This window comes from Aquila chrysaetos, chromosome 1 (assembly GCF_900496995.4).
Source record: "Aquila chrysaetos chrysaetos chromosome 1, bAquChr1.4, whole genome shotgun sequence".
NCBI lineage: Eukaryota > Metazoa > Chordata > Aves > Accipitriformes > Accipitridae > Aquila > Aquila chrysaetos.
In genome coordinates this window covers 69,055,688-69,073,587 of record NC_044004.1, presented here as the reverse complement: position 1 = coordinate 69,073,587, position 17,900 = coordinate 69,055,688, and the positions used below count along the sequence as shown (strand labels likewise).

General features: G+C 42.8%; 1 protein-coding gene across 4 annotated transcripts in view; it reads left to right on the top strand.

Moving 5' to 3' along the window:
* The window catches only part of SMAD1 (SMAD family member 1), a 50,499-nt gene that overhangs the window by 20,989 nt on the left and 11,610 nt on the right, over positions 1–17,900 (top strand). For 3 of the 4 annotated variants that reach the window (XM_030028422.2, XM_041126398.1, XM_030028432.2), the window contains exons 2-3: positions 1,040–1,663; positions 15,017–15,274. In XM_030028422.2, coding sequence (XP_029884282.1) covers positions 1,264–1,663; positions 15,017–15,274 — 658 coding nt within the window. In that variant the 5' untranslated portion in view covers positions 1,040–1,263. Of the gene's footprint in view, positions 1–9; positions 1,664–15,016; positions 15,275–17,900 lie in introns of those variants that run through there. The other variant, XM_030028442.2, reaches the window with a different exon arrangement.

Here is a 17,900-nt window from a genome sequence, read left to right as displayed (position 1 = left end):
TTTCCCGCACAGTCTGTTTATGAGCTGTGAGGGCTTTTTAGTGGGGTTGGGAGATGGAGTTCTCTTTTTCATGTGAGATGAGTGAGGGCAAGGATCTTTCTAGTTTTCTTTCTCTTTTGGTTTGTTCCTCAAAGTAAGTTGGAGGTGAAACTGGCCTGTTTTTGTTTCAGATCTTGGTATGCGCAAGTCTAGTGCAGTGATTTTTTGAGCTGCATCACTGGCCATTTGGAGAGGGCTAGGTAGCACAGTGCTGTTGGGGCATATTGCTTCCAGCTGCTCTCTAAAATAAATTAGAGAGCTTGTGATCTTGCACTCGTTCCTTGGGATATTTTCCTGATTAAGGTTGCAACAGCTGATAGGCAGAGGGGAGTGCCCTTCACACTTAATGGTGAAAGATGAAATCTGAGGGACTGTTTTAGGCTACATTTAATGTGAACTACATTTCTAATATAGGACCCTTGCCCTTTTGTGGAGTATGTGTGGGAATACAGCCATGTCGTCTTGTATTTTGGCTTTTTCTATCAAGCTTCTCACAATATTAACTAAGGCTATGCTTGGGCACCAAGCAGAAGTATTGTTTGAAGCTGGCAAATGCAGCTGCTGTCCCCCTTGCTGCGTGGCACAAAAATCACTGAGGCCACACAGCAAATTGGATGATGGAACTGAGCTGATGGGGAATTGTCCCACCACCTACCTCTACCCCTTGTCCTCTCCTCCTGCTAACCCCGCCCCCCAACCTCTTTTGGTTTTGTTTATGGCGTGTCATTATTTTCCAGGGTGATCACCTCATTTATTCAGGGCTTTTTTGGGGAGAGGGATATATGGGGTTCAGCAGCAGGCCTTGCTGCTTAAAAGTCTTCATCACATGTGCCTTGAGTCCAGTTCTGGAGGCTGTCAACACTTAGTTGTTTTTTTTGTTGTGTTTAGTTGGTTTTTGGTGTCACCACTCTTGTGGGTTGAGGGGGGATGTTTTTAACTGCTCTATGTTAATTTAAAAGGTAAAATCCTTTTTTTCTCTCCCTCTGATATTCTGCTGCAGGTTCTCAGCCAGAAGGTTTTAGAGCAATAAGAAGGTCGCGTTCATCAAGGGGGGATGTCAGCGCTGCCTTCCTGGGACTGGAGGACTGAAAAGGAGAAAGGACCGGAATTATTTGAAACCGGCTGCTTTTGACTACTGACACAATCTGCTGTACCCTGCTGGTGGTGGAAGAACAGGACAGTCTCTCCTGCTTGGTTCTGTGGTATCACCACAGTGGGGTCACCATGAATGTGACAAGTTTATTCTCCTTCACCAGCCCAGCAGTGAAGAGGCTGTTGGGATGGAAGCAGGGGGACGAAGAAGAAAAATGGGCAGAGAAAGCTGTTGATGCATTAGTGAAAAAACTGAAGAAGAAAAAAGGTGCTATGGAGGAGCTGGAAAAAGCGTTAAGCTGTCCTGGTCAGCCCAGCAACTGCGTCACAATTCCTCGTTCCTTGGATGGCAGGCTTCAGGTTTCGCACCGGAAAGGGCTACCGCATGTAATTTACTGTAGAGTGTGGCGCTGGCCAGACCTGCAGAGCCATCACGAACTGAAACCACTGGAATGCTGTGAGTTTCCCTTTGGTTCAAAACAGAAGGAGGTTTGCATCAATCCCTACCACTACAAGCGGGTAGAGAGTCCTGGTAGGTTCTTCCTTGTTTGTACCTTTACACCTTATCTGAACAATGCAAAGTATGGCAATGAATTATGTGACTCATCAGCTTAAATAAGCAAAAGTGGCTGTTTGCACATGTCAGATTCTTCCTCTGCAGTTTATCTGGATGTAAGCGTTAATTAGCAGTTCTCCCTTTCACATGGCAAATGCTTCACTTGTGTAAATGTTTTATCGCTATACAGAGGCATAGTCTTAGTAATGTCTCAAGCTGATGGCCCTGGTATCACCTGGTTATGTTGGTGACTGCTATTCTTCAGTTCATTTGTTTTTCACTGGATTGTGCAGATCAATGAATCTGTGTGGAACACTGCAAGCTAACGTAAAGGATTATTGCAGTCTGTGCGTGAAAATCATTCTGACGTACTGTGGTAGTGGTATTCTTATTATTTCCAAATTATTATTTCACTTCTATCACTTTTGTTTCTTCATTCTCCAGAAGATAATATTGTCTTCAGGATCTCCCACAATTTTGGCCTTTTGAAAAGACTGTGATTTTAGACAGCAGAATATAATCCCCTCAATTTAAAGCTTTGATAGCAATGTTTGATTGTATGTGAAGTTTTACTGTCAGCTCTTCTGTAAGCGCAGTTTGCTTACCTGTTACCCACTTTCCCACTTCTTTTTTAGGGTGCAACCCATTCTCTCTGTCTCCTATTCAAAGGCCAAATGTCTTTTTGAGAAATCTGTGCTTAATTTTACTTATGCAAGTTTATTATCAGGGAATACTTCCAGGGACTAAGATGAAATGTGCTTGGATATATCTACACTGGTCTCCAGCTACTTGTGAGGTTGTACAGCAACATCTGCAGAAATGCACTGCAGGCGTGGGTGGACTTTGCTGGTTTAAATTTGGGAAGTCCATCTGTGTTAAGCATTTCATAAACTGTGAAGCTGTCTCTGCAGAGTGGCATGGACACCTTAAGAACTGCAGTGGAAATAAGATTGTTGCAAGATTGTTTTCTGTGGATGGAAATTGAATTTGTCTTGGTTCTGCAACACATAGAGCATATCTAGATGTTAAAATTTCCCTTCAGTGTGTTAGTATTGACTTGGAAATCATGTGAATGACAGAGGTGATGCCCATAATTTATGTATTTATGCAGCAGAAGCTTGAACGAAGGAACTCTGCACTGGAAAAACAGTTCTTAAAAATTTTAAAATAAAAACAAATGTTAAAATTCTTAACAATTCCATTTTAAGCAGAAGTGGGATAGTAAAATAGTCGTGTCCTTGTACTACTAGCTGTCTGCATATGTTTGTGCTAGTTGCTTGTATTTAGTATTCCAAAATACTGAAAATTAAGGTTCCTGAAAGACATCTGTTTCCGTCAGATTGAGCAACAGTTGGGCTCTCACTGTTACTGTAATGTCAAATGACATGTTCTAACTCATTTTCCTTTAATCTTGGAAACAATTACTGAGTTTGAGAATGTTCTAATTTGGACCATTTATACCATATTTAAAAACAGGTATTTGTAAATGCCCTGTCAATTCAATGAGATATGCAAGATAAAACTACAATAAAACTTTTGAAAGGTGTCTAACTAAATGTACATTTTAGCTGAGTGCTGCTAAGTAGTTTAAGTGGTTGGAAAGCTAGGGTTTGGGTGTTAAAGTCATCTTATGAATTTTGTATTTGGGAAATGGAGCAAAAAGTTATTAACTGTAAGCCTGAACTCTGGATTGCTCTTTAATTGTTTTTGGATGAGATAAAAATCTCTACATTCATGTAGCTACAGAAATTTTGCTGGAAAAAAAATCCAAAACAGTAACTTAATCAAGTGGAGATGGTAGAAATAAAATGCTTCCCCTTTTGTCCAGAGAGTATCTTTCTTCAGGAAAAACTAGATATCCTTTGTCAATTGCCTAATAGGCAACTGGGCAGTTTTCTTGTAAGCGTTAGGGGCTGTAGTCAGTTTGACAGAGCTGACAGAAGTATTCAGTCTTTCAGAAGCTCAGTGTGCTGCTCTAACCACTTAGACCACTAACCACTGGACGTGGCTGCTGACCAGGAGGTAGCATTCACTTCTGCTGAGGTGCTCTGTTAAATCAGGGTCTGGAGGTACAATGTTATAGGCATGCTGAAATTATGTCTTGAACTTTTAACAGCTTACCAAAGTGCAAGAGTGGGGTTGAAGCCCACTGTATTTTTACTGAGGTTTCTGGCTGGATATGTAAAGTAGGAGGGGTTTATATTTAGTCAGCCACAGATCTGCCATTGTTTTGAGGGATATTGCATGGAGATGAGTGGGAAAATGTGGCTTTTGGAAACAGGTGGTAGCTGAACTCTCGTTTGGCTTGGAGAGCTGTGCTTCATAACTTATGACTTCTTTTTTCCTGTCCATTCCTTGTTCTTGCTGTCCTTCAAGAGTCATCTTCATCTTTGTTTCCTGATAGTCACTCCCAAATTCTGCTAACCGTTTTTTTCCCATTTTTGCCAGGACATTAAAACACAATTATTGCTGCATAAGTGCTTATGCTTTGAGATTAATGGATAGTGGGAATTCATGCATGAGTCACTGTTTCCGACTCCAGCAGATATCAAGGTTTGTGTTTCCAAGGCTATCATTGCAGCCAGGAGGCTTAGAAATGTACTTTCTCTTGACAAAACAAATTTGGAAGCTCAGATTGTGTACGATGTGCATTTTGTGTGCAAAGTACATCCTGAAATTCTGTCTCTGCTTGACAGCGTGATCTGTATTTAGCTGCTTTGTGCAGAGCTGAAGCGTATGGTGTGTGCATGGGATGGCATCTATATGTTCACTCTTCTGCTGGTTGTCATGTGATTTGTTTCAGTGTTGTGTCAGTTTTGAGGAACGGGTTAGCGGTAAATCCTCAAATACATAAAATCGGGTAATGCTCGATGGTAGGAAATTAGTGCTATGGATGCGTCTCAGTTTTCATGGTGCCAGGGGGATGCATGGATTTTCTGCTGTGATTCCTTATTCTGTCCTTGCTGTTTAGCTTGAGAAGATAAGCTTGGAAAGCATGAGAGTTGGCACGCTGTGGTGTGTCTGCCAGCTACAAAGCTACACCTGAATCCAAGCAAGATTTTTATGTTAGCCAGGCTAGATAGGAACCGGTTGTAAGCAGTTGAGAGAAGGTAGAAAACTATCAGCACTCTCCAACAGGGAGCCTCCCAGGTGTCCCTGAGCCCAGGCTGTGCTGCTGTCCCTGCACAAGGAGGGGAACGTGGCATCTGGCAGGCATGTGGGTGTGATGTGGTGGTACCATATTCGTGCCCAACCTGTCCTAGAGGCTCTGCACAGGCACGGGTGCCTATCTGATCCTGTGGTGAGTCGATCAAGAAAACTGAAGACAGAAAACTACTTTTTGGCACGGTTAGCTTGGCAAGCTCGGTGCCCTTGGCTCGCTGGCTGCGAAGTCAGATGGGGGCATGGCAGCGGTGGGGGCATGGGGTGGAGGTGAGGAAGGGTGGCCTTCCTGCGACGGTGTGACACTCGGTCAGCCTGGGATCAGCAAGCTGCCCCCCCCCAGGTGATGGAGACCCGATCTGTGGCGGAGTGCATAAACAGCTTCTGCTTGCTGTGTTGTGCCAGCACAGCTGTTAGCGTGGCCTTGTGCTGAACCAGATCACAGTCACTTTTTCCTTCCCCTGCTGTGTTATCTTCCAGGCTGATCAGAGCAGCGCTAGGGCTCGCCACGTGGCTGTGGGAACATCTGTACCAACACAGCCCTGTGGACAACATGTGGGAAAGGAGTGGAGGTGGTGGGAAATGAGAGGAGAAAGTAGAGGCTGTTTTGTTGCTGGGGATGGGAATACAACCTTGTACTCGACTGCCAGGAAGAAATATCTCCTTGAGATGTGTTACAGTAGCTCACTGCTGCTGTTTCGTACTTCTGTTGTGTGCAGAATTATTTCTGGTGCAGGGTAGTTAATAGCTGTCAAATTTCTCCCTTGGCAAGGCAAAGCAAAGCTTTTAATTAAGGAGGGCAGGGTGTGAATTTGATGCCTTTTAAAAACTGGCACGCTCAGCTGAACTGGTGTGCTCACTTGGCTGAAACTGCTTTTTCTCCTCAGTTTTGTTTCTTGGTTTAGAGATATCTGGAAATCAGGCTCATAACCTGGTTTGGGACCATCCTTAAGTATGATCAAGACTTGAGAAATAATTAGGTGTAGAGCATATGTAGAGGCTGTGAGGAAAAAGTGAACACAAAGTTCCTCATCTCTCTGAAAATGCCACAAATGACCTTTCAGGTTTTGTTGGAGAATGTGTGAAATGACATTTGGAAGTCCCTCCTGAGATGCTTCCTTCCCTTCTTTTATTCCTTTGGTGTCTGTGGAGATACAGCCTCTGTCGCTTGCCTCTGTCCTCAGTTATGTCAATGGGATCAGGTGAAAAATGTCATCCAGAATTCAGGGGAAAAACCACTCGTTTTTTAAAGCCTGGATCCTGTTTGCTCTAACAGCAAAACAAAAGGAATGGGATAGGGAGCAGGGAGGATGAAGAGGTGCTTAAATTGACACTGCTATTAAAAAAATAATAATAAATCACACCTCTAATGTGGCTTTTGGGGAGGAGGTTCAGTTCTTTTGCCTTAGCTAGAAGGAAGGAAGGAAGATGAACAAACTTGAGTATTTCATTTTCTTAAAGTACTAGTGAACACTAGCTTTCAGTTCCATCTGATGCAGAATTGTGTTCCTTTGCCTCTACTAAGCATCTTTGCTCATCAGCATGCTAGGTTAAAGAGGATTTGAGTTTATAGTATGTTACAAGGGAGGCAAAAGAGGAATTAACTTCTCTTTTATGCTTCATGTGTGGAAGTGGTTGAAAGTGCAGAGTGTTTATGTAAGTGGCTACCCCTGACCCAGCAACTGAATGCCGTCTCCTGAGAGTGTCCAGAATCTGCTGATACCTCCTCAGGAGTCAGGCTTGGGAGAAACCACTCTTCATTGATTTGAGTGAGCTTAAACCTACCTTGGGAAATGCAGTTGTTAACTTTTTGATTTCTGGAGGTGCTTACTGATGCTCCGCTGTGCTTGAAGCATGCGGTGCCCAGGGTACTAAAACCGGTCAGTCCAGAAGCAGCCGATCTGTCCTCTGAAATATTCCAGTTGCATGGATGAGCCCATTAGCACAGCCACTTGGAGGCAGAAAATAACTACACTTGTGCAGGTTTTTTTGCAATTCCCAATAACATGTAGATGAAAAAGGCTGGATGATTTTCCTCTGTTAAGCTTTGCTTGGAGAGCTGGCTGCAGTCTGCTCTACATCAAGGGGCTTTATGAAGCTGATGGTGCCCGTGTTCCACCCAAATCGGGGGTGGAGTAGCAGTTGTTTTTTTGTGATGTGGACAAATACACTGTCAGAATGGTTGAATTTTCAATTCTGCCTAAAGATCATGATGTTTCTTTCCATTATAACCATGAATTTAAAGTGGATGTCTGCTTCAGCAAGCTTGGTTTTGGCAAGAAACGTTTTACCTAAATGTATAGCTGTTTTTTGCCACAAGAGCAGGCCAGGTCCCCAGGCTCTGAGGAGAGAGGTAGGTGTGTCGTGCTGGTTTTGCTCCCGGCATGGACTCCTTGCCTATGACTTTAACCTGATTGTTTTCACATTTGTCTTTGATCTCCTCTGCTGTTTGCTCTAAGTGAGTCTCCATAAGGCTGCACACCTATGGCAGGCACCAGGGGTGCAGAAAGAAACTTGAAATGGTGGAAATCCTGGATAAGGCAGGTTTAGACTCACGTGGTCCTGGAAGTAAATGCTCCTTGAATGCTCTCCTGTCCAGCCCTGCAGCTCTGGTCCTCAGTGAAAGAAAAATAAGGCATGTTTAAAGGAGCTTTTTAATGCCACTTGAAATGGCACGGATGTTTGGTTGTGTATATTGGTCTGGTCACGCTTGTGAGTGCCCTCTCTTTAGGTACTTTACAGAAAAATGAAATGGGTCAGTCAGTCATCCCCGTCTTGTCCCCCTGTAGTTGACCGGCCTAGGATTATTACATACATTAATTACATAAATTAATATTCCCAAACTGTTTCTAGACAGGGTAAATCAAGAAGAGGATCTTTAAAAACCCGTCACGGCGTACTCTCCCTGCGCTTCAAACCTGATGCAGCCTATTGTGGTGGGTCACCTGTTGGATTGGTAATGCTACTTTCTGCAAGCAGCAGGGTTCAAACGCAGCTGCTGGGACCATCAAATTGGCAGGTGCAGCGAGTCTGTCCAGATCAAAATTGGAGCCAGGAGGGAAAAATTGGGAGTAAGCGGCAGTCCCTTGGGACTGCAAGCTTGCCTGGCTGGGGTTTTTGGGGTCCCAGGACTTGCTTGGTGGCTCCCACCCCCCAGCACCTGGGAGAACAGGGGTCAGCGTGAGAGCCTCCACACCGTTTCCAGCCAGGTGGGAGAGCTTTGATGGCCTGGGCTGGAGGGAGCCCAGCGGAGCAGCTGCCAGCACGATTCCCACAGCACCAGGCCTGGCGGAGGATGATGCTGGCAGCACCAGGCGTCGGAGGGAGGGGGAGAGGTGCTGGGGGAGCGAAGGCGAAAGGGAATCTGCACTGGGGGTTGTAAGGGAGGGGAAAACCAGTGCATCCCTTCGGAGTTAACATGTAGAACCAAGTTAGAAAAATCCTTGTTCCTGCGTGATTTCCCTAGCAGAATTTCTGCACCTCTGCAGGCTGGGAGGTGAGGGAGCAGAGAGTGTTGTTGCTGAGAAGTCTTGCTGTATCACTGCGTAACACTGCTGTTGGGCGTAACTTTAAAAATAGCATGCTACAACAGGTGGGCACAATTACAGGATGGTTCCCCAAAATAGCAAGCAACTGTCAGTTTGCTTGGCAAGTAGTATAAAACTTCCCTCATTCTAGTTTTGCAGAATTCGGTTCTAAAATTCCCCACCAGAGCTGACCGGGGGGAGAGGAATTGAAATAGGGAGGCAGAAAGGAGGGAATGGTCTAACAACAGGGTTTTCCTTGTCTAACCTCACCACGTGTCAGAAAAATGAGCTGCAATAAAGGGATATAAGTTGTCAAGAAGGATATGTTGGTGTCTTTTTTTTTTTTTTTTTTTTTTTCCTTTAAAATTAACCAGATTCAGATGTTTCTTCTAACTTAAAAGACCAGACTTCCAAGTTTTAACCTACTCAGTGGGACGGTGACTGTGGCTTTTGTACAGGTAATTTGAACTCTGGTCTGTGTAAATGTCTTGAGTTAATACACACTATCACACTGTAACTTCCTCCTGTATCAGGACTGCTTCTCCCCCCAGATCCACTTACAAGGACTCCTTCACTAATGTGCATACAATTAGTACCAAATTCTGAAATTGGCCTTGACAAATGTCAGTTTAATCAAAATGTTAGCTTATCAGAGCATCCGCAAATAAAATCTGTTAGCTGAATATTGTAATGCAGGAAATGTACTAATATTACTTGCCAGATGTATTTAGACCAGATGTCTGATGTAATAGTAAAGCCAGTAAAGCAAGTCTTCAGTTGTAACTATGTAAAATGACAAATCAAGCTGTGGGGTCTACTGAAACTGCAAAATAAAATTGAGAGTTGGGAAAACAAGACAGCTCTCAGCTTTCTCCTGGAATAAAAAGTGGCACGTTTGTCCGTCTGTCCCCCCAAACAGGCTGCTGAATAGCTATTATTGAGACTTTTCACTTGCAATTACTAGAACATAGGTTTGGAGCAAAAGTCTAAAAGGCTGGCATTTCTGCTTTTGAGAACACAGTAAAGAAAGCCATGCTACCACAGCCAGTAGCACAGCCTTGCTTAAGCCAGGTGGTATTGGAACAACATAAAGTAGCTAGCTCTAGCCTTAGAGATTGCTTTTGCCACAACACTATTAATTTTTTTTTTTTAACCAAGAGTAAACTCTATCCTAAGTGTAGACATGTTAAGTGTCTTTGTATGTGAGAACTTGTCCTCTGGTCAAACAATATTTAATTTTGCCAGGTCTTGTTTTAGGCAACACGGGAAAACCTAATGACATTAAAACTTTTCTTTCTACTTGGCGTTTTATTGTTTACAAGCAAGATCTTGGCAAGACCTTTTCAGTCAGCATGCTTCAGTGACTCTCTAATACTACAGACAGCAAGCAAAACAAAGCACGTTCAGCTGAGCATATGCTGGTACCTGTTCTGTTCCCACTGTGGGACTGGACTGCTCACCAGGATGCCACAGCCAACTTCAGCTGCTGTGGCCTCAAAGGCAGGAAATTAAGCTAGGAGTCTTTAGGAGGGTTGAAATTTGTTAGTTTAACACTGCTGCTGTGTTTTACGGGGTTTGTGTTGGGGTTTTTTTTTTGGGGGGGGGTGTTTTGTTTGGTTTTTTCCTTCTCCTAACTTTTCATTTTTTCTTACAACTTCATCTTTGCAGGATTTTCTATCTAGAGTATGCAGTACAACCTCCAAGTTCCCCCCCCCCCCCCCCCATGTTTTCATACCCACTTCCAGATAGCACGAAGTGGTGTGTGAGGATTTCCCTCCTTCCTGACCCACAGTCTGTTTTTCTAGTAAAACGTAAGTGGCTTTGCATAAATTCATATGAAAATACAGCTATATGATGCTTGGAAATTAAAGTACACTGTGTAATGATAGTGCCCTCAGGTCTTCATTAGGGCTGAGGGCCCTGTTGTGGTATAAGCCTGTACAAACCCTTCGACAGACCATACGTTGACCAAGTCGTCATGATTTTTAAGAGCAGAAAGTGCAGCAGCAATTGCTCATCTCCTTCTTTTTTTATTATTTTTATTTTATAAAGGTCACAGAAGTAGTAGAATCTACTTTGGCAAGGAAAGATGATCAAAGTCTGCTTTCTTATTTGTGGCCCCTTGTATTTCATTACTTGGTCTTTCAATTTCCAGACATGGAAAGAGAGATACCTACCCAAATCATAAGGTAATGTGCAAAGGGGATAAAGAGCCCTTGAGGGAAACTAGCTGTCATCTGGGCTTGTGTAAGATAACTGAAACCCATCTGGATAGAAAATATGCTACTTTGAAAGTGCAGCAGGTCCTTTGGCTTGGATTAGGGTGGTTTTTTTTTTAATAGAGAAACTTTAGGGGAAAAAAAGTTATATTCATAAATTGGAGCTCTTCTATGTTTGCTAAAATCATTATCTCTGGAATGTGAAAATAGAACAAAAAAGAAAACCAAGAAAATCTTTACTCTAGGACAGCACACCTGTTAGTTTTCCGAACAGGATGACGTGCTCAAGATACAAAGAGTAGAGATCAGTAGCTTTCTTCAAAGGACACCATTACATTTTCATAAAAGTATTTCTTTCTTGGTGTGGTTAGTTGGAACACTTATCTGAACAGCCAGGTTGTCTTTGGTCTATCTTCTATATTTTTGGCATTCTTGGCTCTTAGATGAAATACGCCTGTGGGTTAAATTGCCCTGTAGCTGTAATTTCTTTAATACAGCTTCGCTTGTTTGGTGCAGGCATACTCTGGGTATTATTTGCATGGTAAAAACAAGCTACCCAATTCCCAGGCTGTCTTGACAGATACAGGATCTCTTCTTAGCTACAGTTCCACAAATATACCCAGCCTGGCTTCCAGGTGATTTATCTTCCTCTTCAACCATTACTAGTAGCATTACCTCTAGTAGTTGTGTGTTAACTCCCAACTGCAGGTCCACATTGACACAAAATCTTGGAGCAAAATTTAGCCATGGTATAGCCCATAAAACCTTTTAGTCTGGTGTTTGAGAAAGTATAGAAATCAAGCTGTCGGATGACTTGTGGTTCTACTCCATTAACTGGTTTTAACCATTTTAATGAGGTTGAATCTGCAAATCTGTTGCAGTAGCTTTTTTAGACAACAGTGTATTTAATAATATGTTTCATTTAAATATATGCATCTCTATTGAATAGAAACAATGATAATTTTTAAAAATCTTATCTGATTTTTCTGGAATCCGTGTTCCCTTCTGCTGAAGAAGGTAGAGACAAAGGGAGAAATTCTGTCTGCAAACTGTTAAAGCAGCATCCTGCGGAGATCTGCACAGCAAAGATGTGCACTGCTTCATTATTTTTGTAGCAACAGGTGTGCTGGCTTAGCCTAGAGTAACTCTCTCATGCTTTCTCTCCTTCAATTATACCTCTTCCTGGAGCTGGCAGCTGCAACAGAGATTGGCCTCCTCCCCTGCTGTACTGAGCCTCAGTAATTTGTTATTCCATATGGTTGAGGTCTGCAACCTGACCAGAAGCTCAGTGCCTTACACAGGGGCAAGGGGAGCAAGAAGGGTATGCATCCCCCTTTAAGTTTTGAACTCCTGGCATCCTTCCGTACTTGCGGAGGGCCCAGTCCCTGCTCATGTCTTCACTCCTGAGTGAACAGCATTTAGATTAACTCCTCTGTGACTCCGGTAGGAGCAACTAGTCTGCAAACAAGCCTGTGAGCTGCAGAGAGATCAGGTTATGGCAGTGAGCGACTGTCTTGGAGTTGCACTAATTGGAGCACTGTAGTCTCTGCCCCACCTGATGTGGCCTTTCAGGGTTTTTCCTCCTCATTTAAGGTTGTATGTATGCAGGGAGGATGTGAATTAGGGCAGCACTCAAAGTAAATTCTGCAATGATATTTTTGAGACTAGTGCTGTATCAATACCAGTTGTATTCTTTTTCCCCCTTCCCCCTTTTCCATGTGTATTTTGAAGAAGTTGGCATTTAATCATTTGAGGTTGAAGTAGCTGTACAAAAAGTACAGGTTTGCGTGAGGGAGAGCTAGGAAGAGGAGACTCGTTCTTATTTTGAGTCCTAAACTTCACCAGTGGTTCTGCCCAACAGGAGGAAACATGCATATATACCTTGGGAAAATCTGGCACTGCTATATTTTAATTACAGAAAACATACAGAAAATATCCTGTTCTCCTGCTATTTTAAAGTGCTATAAATTGTGTGGCTTCCTGTGATGTCGTGTGTGTCATTGTTCAATGTGAGGTAGGGGATGGGAAATGTAGGTGATGTACTTTCTGCACAGATTAACTTCAGGAAAAGTTAATGGTTTGACCTTCATCCATAGGAAGGGAAAAGATAGGAAAGCTGTGTTTTTAATGCTCGGAAAAGTAAGGAAGAATCATAAAGACAGGAAAGGGAAAATACTTTTTAACACATGATCTCATTGTTACTTTTTTCACTGGTAATTTATTAGCCCAGCAAATGTTGACTATGACAATTAAATAGTGCTTGACCTCACTGCAGAAGGACTGCTAGGTTTGACAGAACAAGCTTAATTCTGAGAGATCCTAACATTCAGAGAGATTGGGTTTGACATTTGCTGTGTTGTCAGTGAGGGGATTTGTGATGTCCACCTGAATGTTGAGTAACTCTTTGGGTTTTTTAATGGCTTTTTCCAGTGATGTGTGAGAAAGTCTCTTACCTCTAATGCAACCAGTCTGCATAGCTGAGGGAGATGCAGCTTCTCCTGGAGTGTTTTGCAGTTGAGAACTTATAGAATGGCAGGTGGATGTGTTTTGTTTCAGAAAATGCCATAATTAGGAACTTCGTATATTTTGTGTAGAGTGGAGTTGGTTAAAATTTTCACATCTGAACAAATCTACTTAGGGTGACATCTGCCTCAAATATTTGAGATCTGTTGGAATCTCAGTGAAGCTGCTCTAAGAAAGTGAGACATCAGATTCAATCTTTAGGGCAGCCTTAATTTCGGTAGGGGTGGGGGGCAGTGTTCAGTGAAGATTTCTGGGATCAAACTTTCCATGCATTAATGCCACTAGTAGGCAAAAATCTGGTGGCTTAATTTCTCTCTTAGGCATATGCCAAGGGAAACCTGCTGCTTTTTTTTTTTTTTTTTTTTTTTTTTTTCCCCCAGTTAATCTTTGAGTTGCTTTAGGACTAGTGAGTGAGTTTTGTGCGCGGCATCCTTTTGTATCTGTTTTAAACATGGACCTAGACCTCAGGCCTGGTCTGTGCATCAAGCGGTGTCCTGGTGCTCTTGGACTCCAGGGCACTCACATAAATATCTGAATGCTTCTGTATAAGCAGAGTGCTGGAAGAGTAAAGATGCCCCATTGTCTTGGAAGAACCTGTTTGTCTTGGCAAGATGTTTTGGTGTTTTTGCAATTAATTTGTAATTCAGCCTTTCAGTGAAGCATATGTCTCCGAAACGCCTTTCTTAATCTGAGTGATAGTTATGTCTGTATAGGCGTGTCATGTATACATGCTCCTGTTCCTCTTCTGTATGCCGGGCAGGTGTCTCGGGGAGAGGGGATGGTAGCCTGACTTGCTTTCGCTGGTTTTTGTGTTTTTTCAGCACCCTCCCCTGAAGGCAGGCTATTCTGGGGGTTATCTTCCAGTTCTGCTCAGCCATGGAGCTGGGAAATGGAAGTGCTGAAGGGTGGCAGATGTGGAGAGGAATAACTTTTTTATTTCACTTCCACTTCTTTGTGCATGCATCTCCCCTTCCCTGCCCTTGCCTCTCCTCTTTCCCCCATCACGCAAGAATCTCAATCTATAACAAGACTAGCTTTTAATCCTTTGAGTAGCTTGGACTTTGCTGTGAGGTGTTCAAAGATAGAAGCTGAGCCACTGGAAAAAGAGCTGATTCTTTTATCTTAGTGTATCTGGTATCATGTTCATATTCCCAGTTAAAAAGAGACCTTTGTTTCCCTGCTGGTGAGGAGGCCTTGGGAGTGTGGTGAGACTACCAGTTTCTGATGTGTGTTTCTCTGATCCCACAGTAGCATATAGTTGAAGCTCAATTGCTGTCAGTTGGTTTTTTTGAACTACATAATTTTGTTTAAATTGCACATTTTGTAAACTGACTTGAAGAGTTAATAACTGTTTTAATACTAACTTGTAAGAACATAGTCCAGGTTAAAAATAAAATTACAGCTGTTGGGACCAGACTGAGTTCAAGGCCTATTAGTATTAGTATTGTCTTCAGAAAAAATATCTGTCCTTATTAGCAAGGTTTTGGGTTACAGGCCATTACGTGATTAGCAGGATCACAAGTACAGCAAAATGAACTGCATGTCAGCATTGTAATGCATTTACTTCCCAGCATTTCTTTGTGCGAATAAAACTAAAATGCAGAATTGCGGTTTGTTCTTGGCTCTTCTCCACTGGCCCTCTGTGAAAACAAGCTCCCATCTGGCAAACCAGGTAGCTAGCACGATCACTATGAATTCAAGCTATGCAGTAACCGGATATAAGGAAAAGAGTTCTTGCTTAGACATGTGCTCCTAGATTTGACTACCTTGTTTTTAAGACAGATGTGAATATGCCCTAGGGGAGGAAGAATGTGTTTTTTTTTTCTTTCCCTGTATAGCCTAGTCCTTCAGAACAGAGTCTCTAACGCTGTGGCTTTTCCCTCTTTCTCCCTTTCCAGTCCTTCCTCCGGTGCTGGTTCCAAGGCACAGCGAGTACAATCCTCAGCACAGCCTCTTGGCCCAATTCCGCAACCTGGGACAAAATGAGCCCCACATGCCGCACAACGCTACTTTCCCGGACTCTTTTCAGCAACCCAATAGTCACCCGTTCCCCCACTCACCTAACAGCAGCTATCCAAACTCGCCTGGAAGCAGCAGTAGCACCTACCCGCATTCTCCAGCCAGCTCAGACCCGGGAAGTCCTTTCCAGATGCCAGGTACAGTCAACTTCATTTCCCCTTCAGAAGGGAGAAGGTGGTTGGACATCACTGGTATAATGATTTTTTTGCTTAATAATACCAAATTATGAGCCAACACTTGTGTTCGATAGTAAGCCGAGAGATAAAAAGTAATAAAGACTATGTAGTCTCTTTGTCTAGTAATAATATTGAGGGTTTTAATAATTGTCCCTCTTTCACACACAGTTAAAACATTACAGTAAAACTCTTCTGGGGCAGAGGGAGGGATTCAGAATGGTTTGGGGATCAGTTCAACGGTTTAGCCCACAAAGCATAGTGTTTAATGCACAAGAAGTGTAATGCTGCAGATCATCCTTGCTTAGGAAAGAGATCATCATAAATTCAGCACAAGGCTTTAGTTCTGCAGGAGGAGGATGTTTCTCAAGGGGATCATGCTATTGCTACTTGATAAATTTTCTTCACATAATGATGTAATTTCAAGAAACAAATATACTTCAACTGAAAAACAATCCCTTAAGGGCCTGAAAAGAAATCCTCATGCTGTTTTGCTTCCTGAAGTCAAAGAAGTAAGAACCGTTCTTTGTTGATTGATGTCCGTAGAAAATTCTGTGAAGCTGTCTTTTTTTGGTCTTTCCATACAGATGGATAGAAATACTGCAGAAGCAGGCTGTGACAGATTTCTTGATCTAAATGCTAGGAGAAGGAGTCCATACAAATGCTTACTGATGTTCTGTTTGCATGTTTTCTTTGGGGGCTGAGGGAGGGCATGTGTAAACAAAACGGCAGACTTGTGAAAAATCTGTTTTCTATTACATGAAATTAATATCCATAGAGTTCTGCTGCTGATAGTTGTTTCTCTGTAAATTTTTCTCTTGTGAGTAAAGACTACTGAATTCGTAGAGGTAGGAGGGAAGGAAAGAGAGTTTGTATTGGCTTTTCTAAAAAATGTAAAAAGTTGCCACAAAACCAGCTGTCTTTCCTTTTTTTTTTTTTTTTTTTTATTCTAAATATGATTAGTGTGGTTGGGGCTCTTCCAACAGAGATAAAGGCTTCTGTAACAAGGTCTTCCTGAATGCTGGCTTGTGGAAGTTCACTTGATCTTTGAGCGTCTGTTCTGTCTGCATGCCCATAAAGACAAGTCAGCAGCTGCAGTGAAGAAATTGAATTAGAGGGGAGGTCAGGATACTAATGTCCTTGACGCTTAGCTCTGGACGGTGGTCTGTCTTGACTACTGGGGAAAGAGGCTGACTTTTGGAAACTTAAAAAAAAAAACACCCCCCACCCCCCCCCCAAAAAAAAACAAAACAAAAAACCCACAAACCAAAAAAACCCCCACCAAAACCCCAGTTATCCAGAGGTCTTGAAAACTTTCTAGGAACTGGCTAATTCATTGCCTGTGGCCTTACAATCTTGTTTTCCTACCTGTGCATCACTAGCGTCATGTTTGCACACATACAAACATTTAAGGCTTAGTAAAACACAAGACTTGAACTCCCGTGGAGACTGTTAAGCTTTTAATGCAGTCCTGTTGTCACCTCTGTCTTTCTCTGCTGCTCTCTTGCCCAACTGATGGTATCCAAGTATGGGAATTATCAAGGTACCTGCCAGCATTAGATGTAAAACCTGAACAGTAGGCAGTTAATAGATTACATTAGCATGTGTTTTCTTAAAAAAACCAAACCAAACCAAAAAAAAACCCCCAAAACCAAAACCACCCCACAAAGAAACAAAAGATACAAAGCAGTGGTATGTTTCTCCTGCCTTTTGTTGATGCTAATTTGGTTTTCAGGGTTTTGGAGGCCCCTGTGATTATTTGCTGTGGTAGTTTGCAATCCGTGCTCTCAGTAATGGAAGTAAATGTGGGATGAGCAGCAGCCGTGTTCACTAGAGATAGTACAGTGGTAATCTAATCTTATCTTTTGCAGGAAAGCTTGCAGGGATCAGGCAAGGGTTTCTCTCTTTTGCATGTACCTCTGTGCAGTTGATTTGAAGGAGGGTGTCCTCTGGTGTATTGGGAAATGGTGACACTGGCAACTTCCTGCAGCTTCTAAGAAGCCATTTGGGAAGCTTTCCCAGAAGTGAAATAGGCAGCTGAAGGGCAATGCGAGTACCTGGCTGGGATGCTTCAAACAGGGCTGAAAGCAGTGTGTTAGTGAATACGGTCATTGTGCACAGGCTAGTTTTATGCTAGTGATTCTGTCCTGAACGGGGCAGTACAGCCAGTAGGAGGCACTGACAGATAAATTCCAGACCCAGGCAGCTACTTCTGTGCAGTTTGGGTTCCTGAACACTTTCTACTGTTCCCAGTCTAGGGAAACAGAGCTAATACTTCGCAATGAGAATAATAAGGTCCTGGATATATCTGGGAAGTTTGCTTGCTTTGCTGATAGAATCACGTTGGAAACAGGAAGGTTCAAACTGGAAGTTTTCTGCTCCAACTTCTGTTCACATTTACCGTATGCGATATCCGTATGCTGGTCCTGAGACCTCTTTGTGCCTTATTGTCTATATGGCACTTTCAACCTGCAAAAAATGTGGGCTGGAAACATAGCTGAGCTTTCTTTTGTGGCTTGTTTTTATTGCAGTTGTGCTTAATATGCATACTAATTCTTTGCTTTCCTGATTCAAGGTCCATGATTGCTTT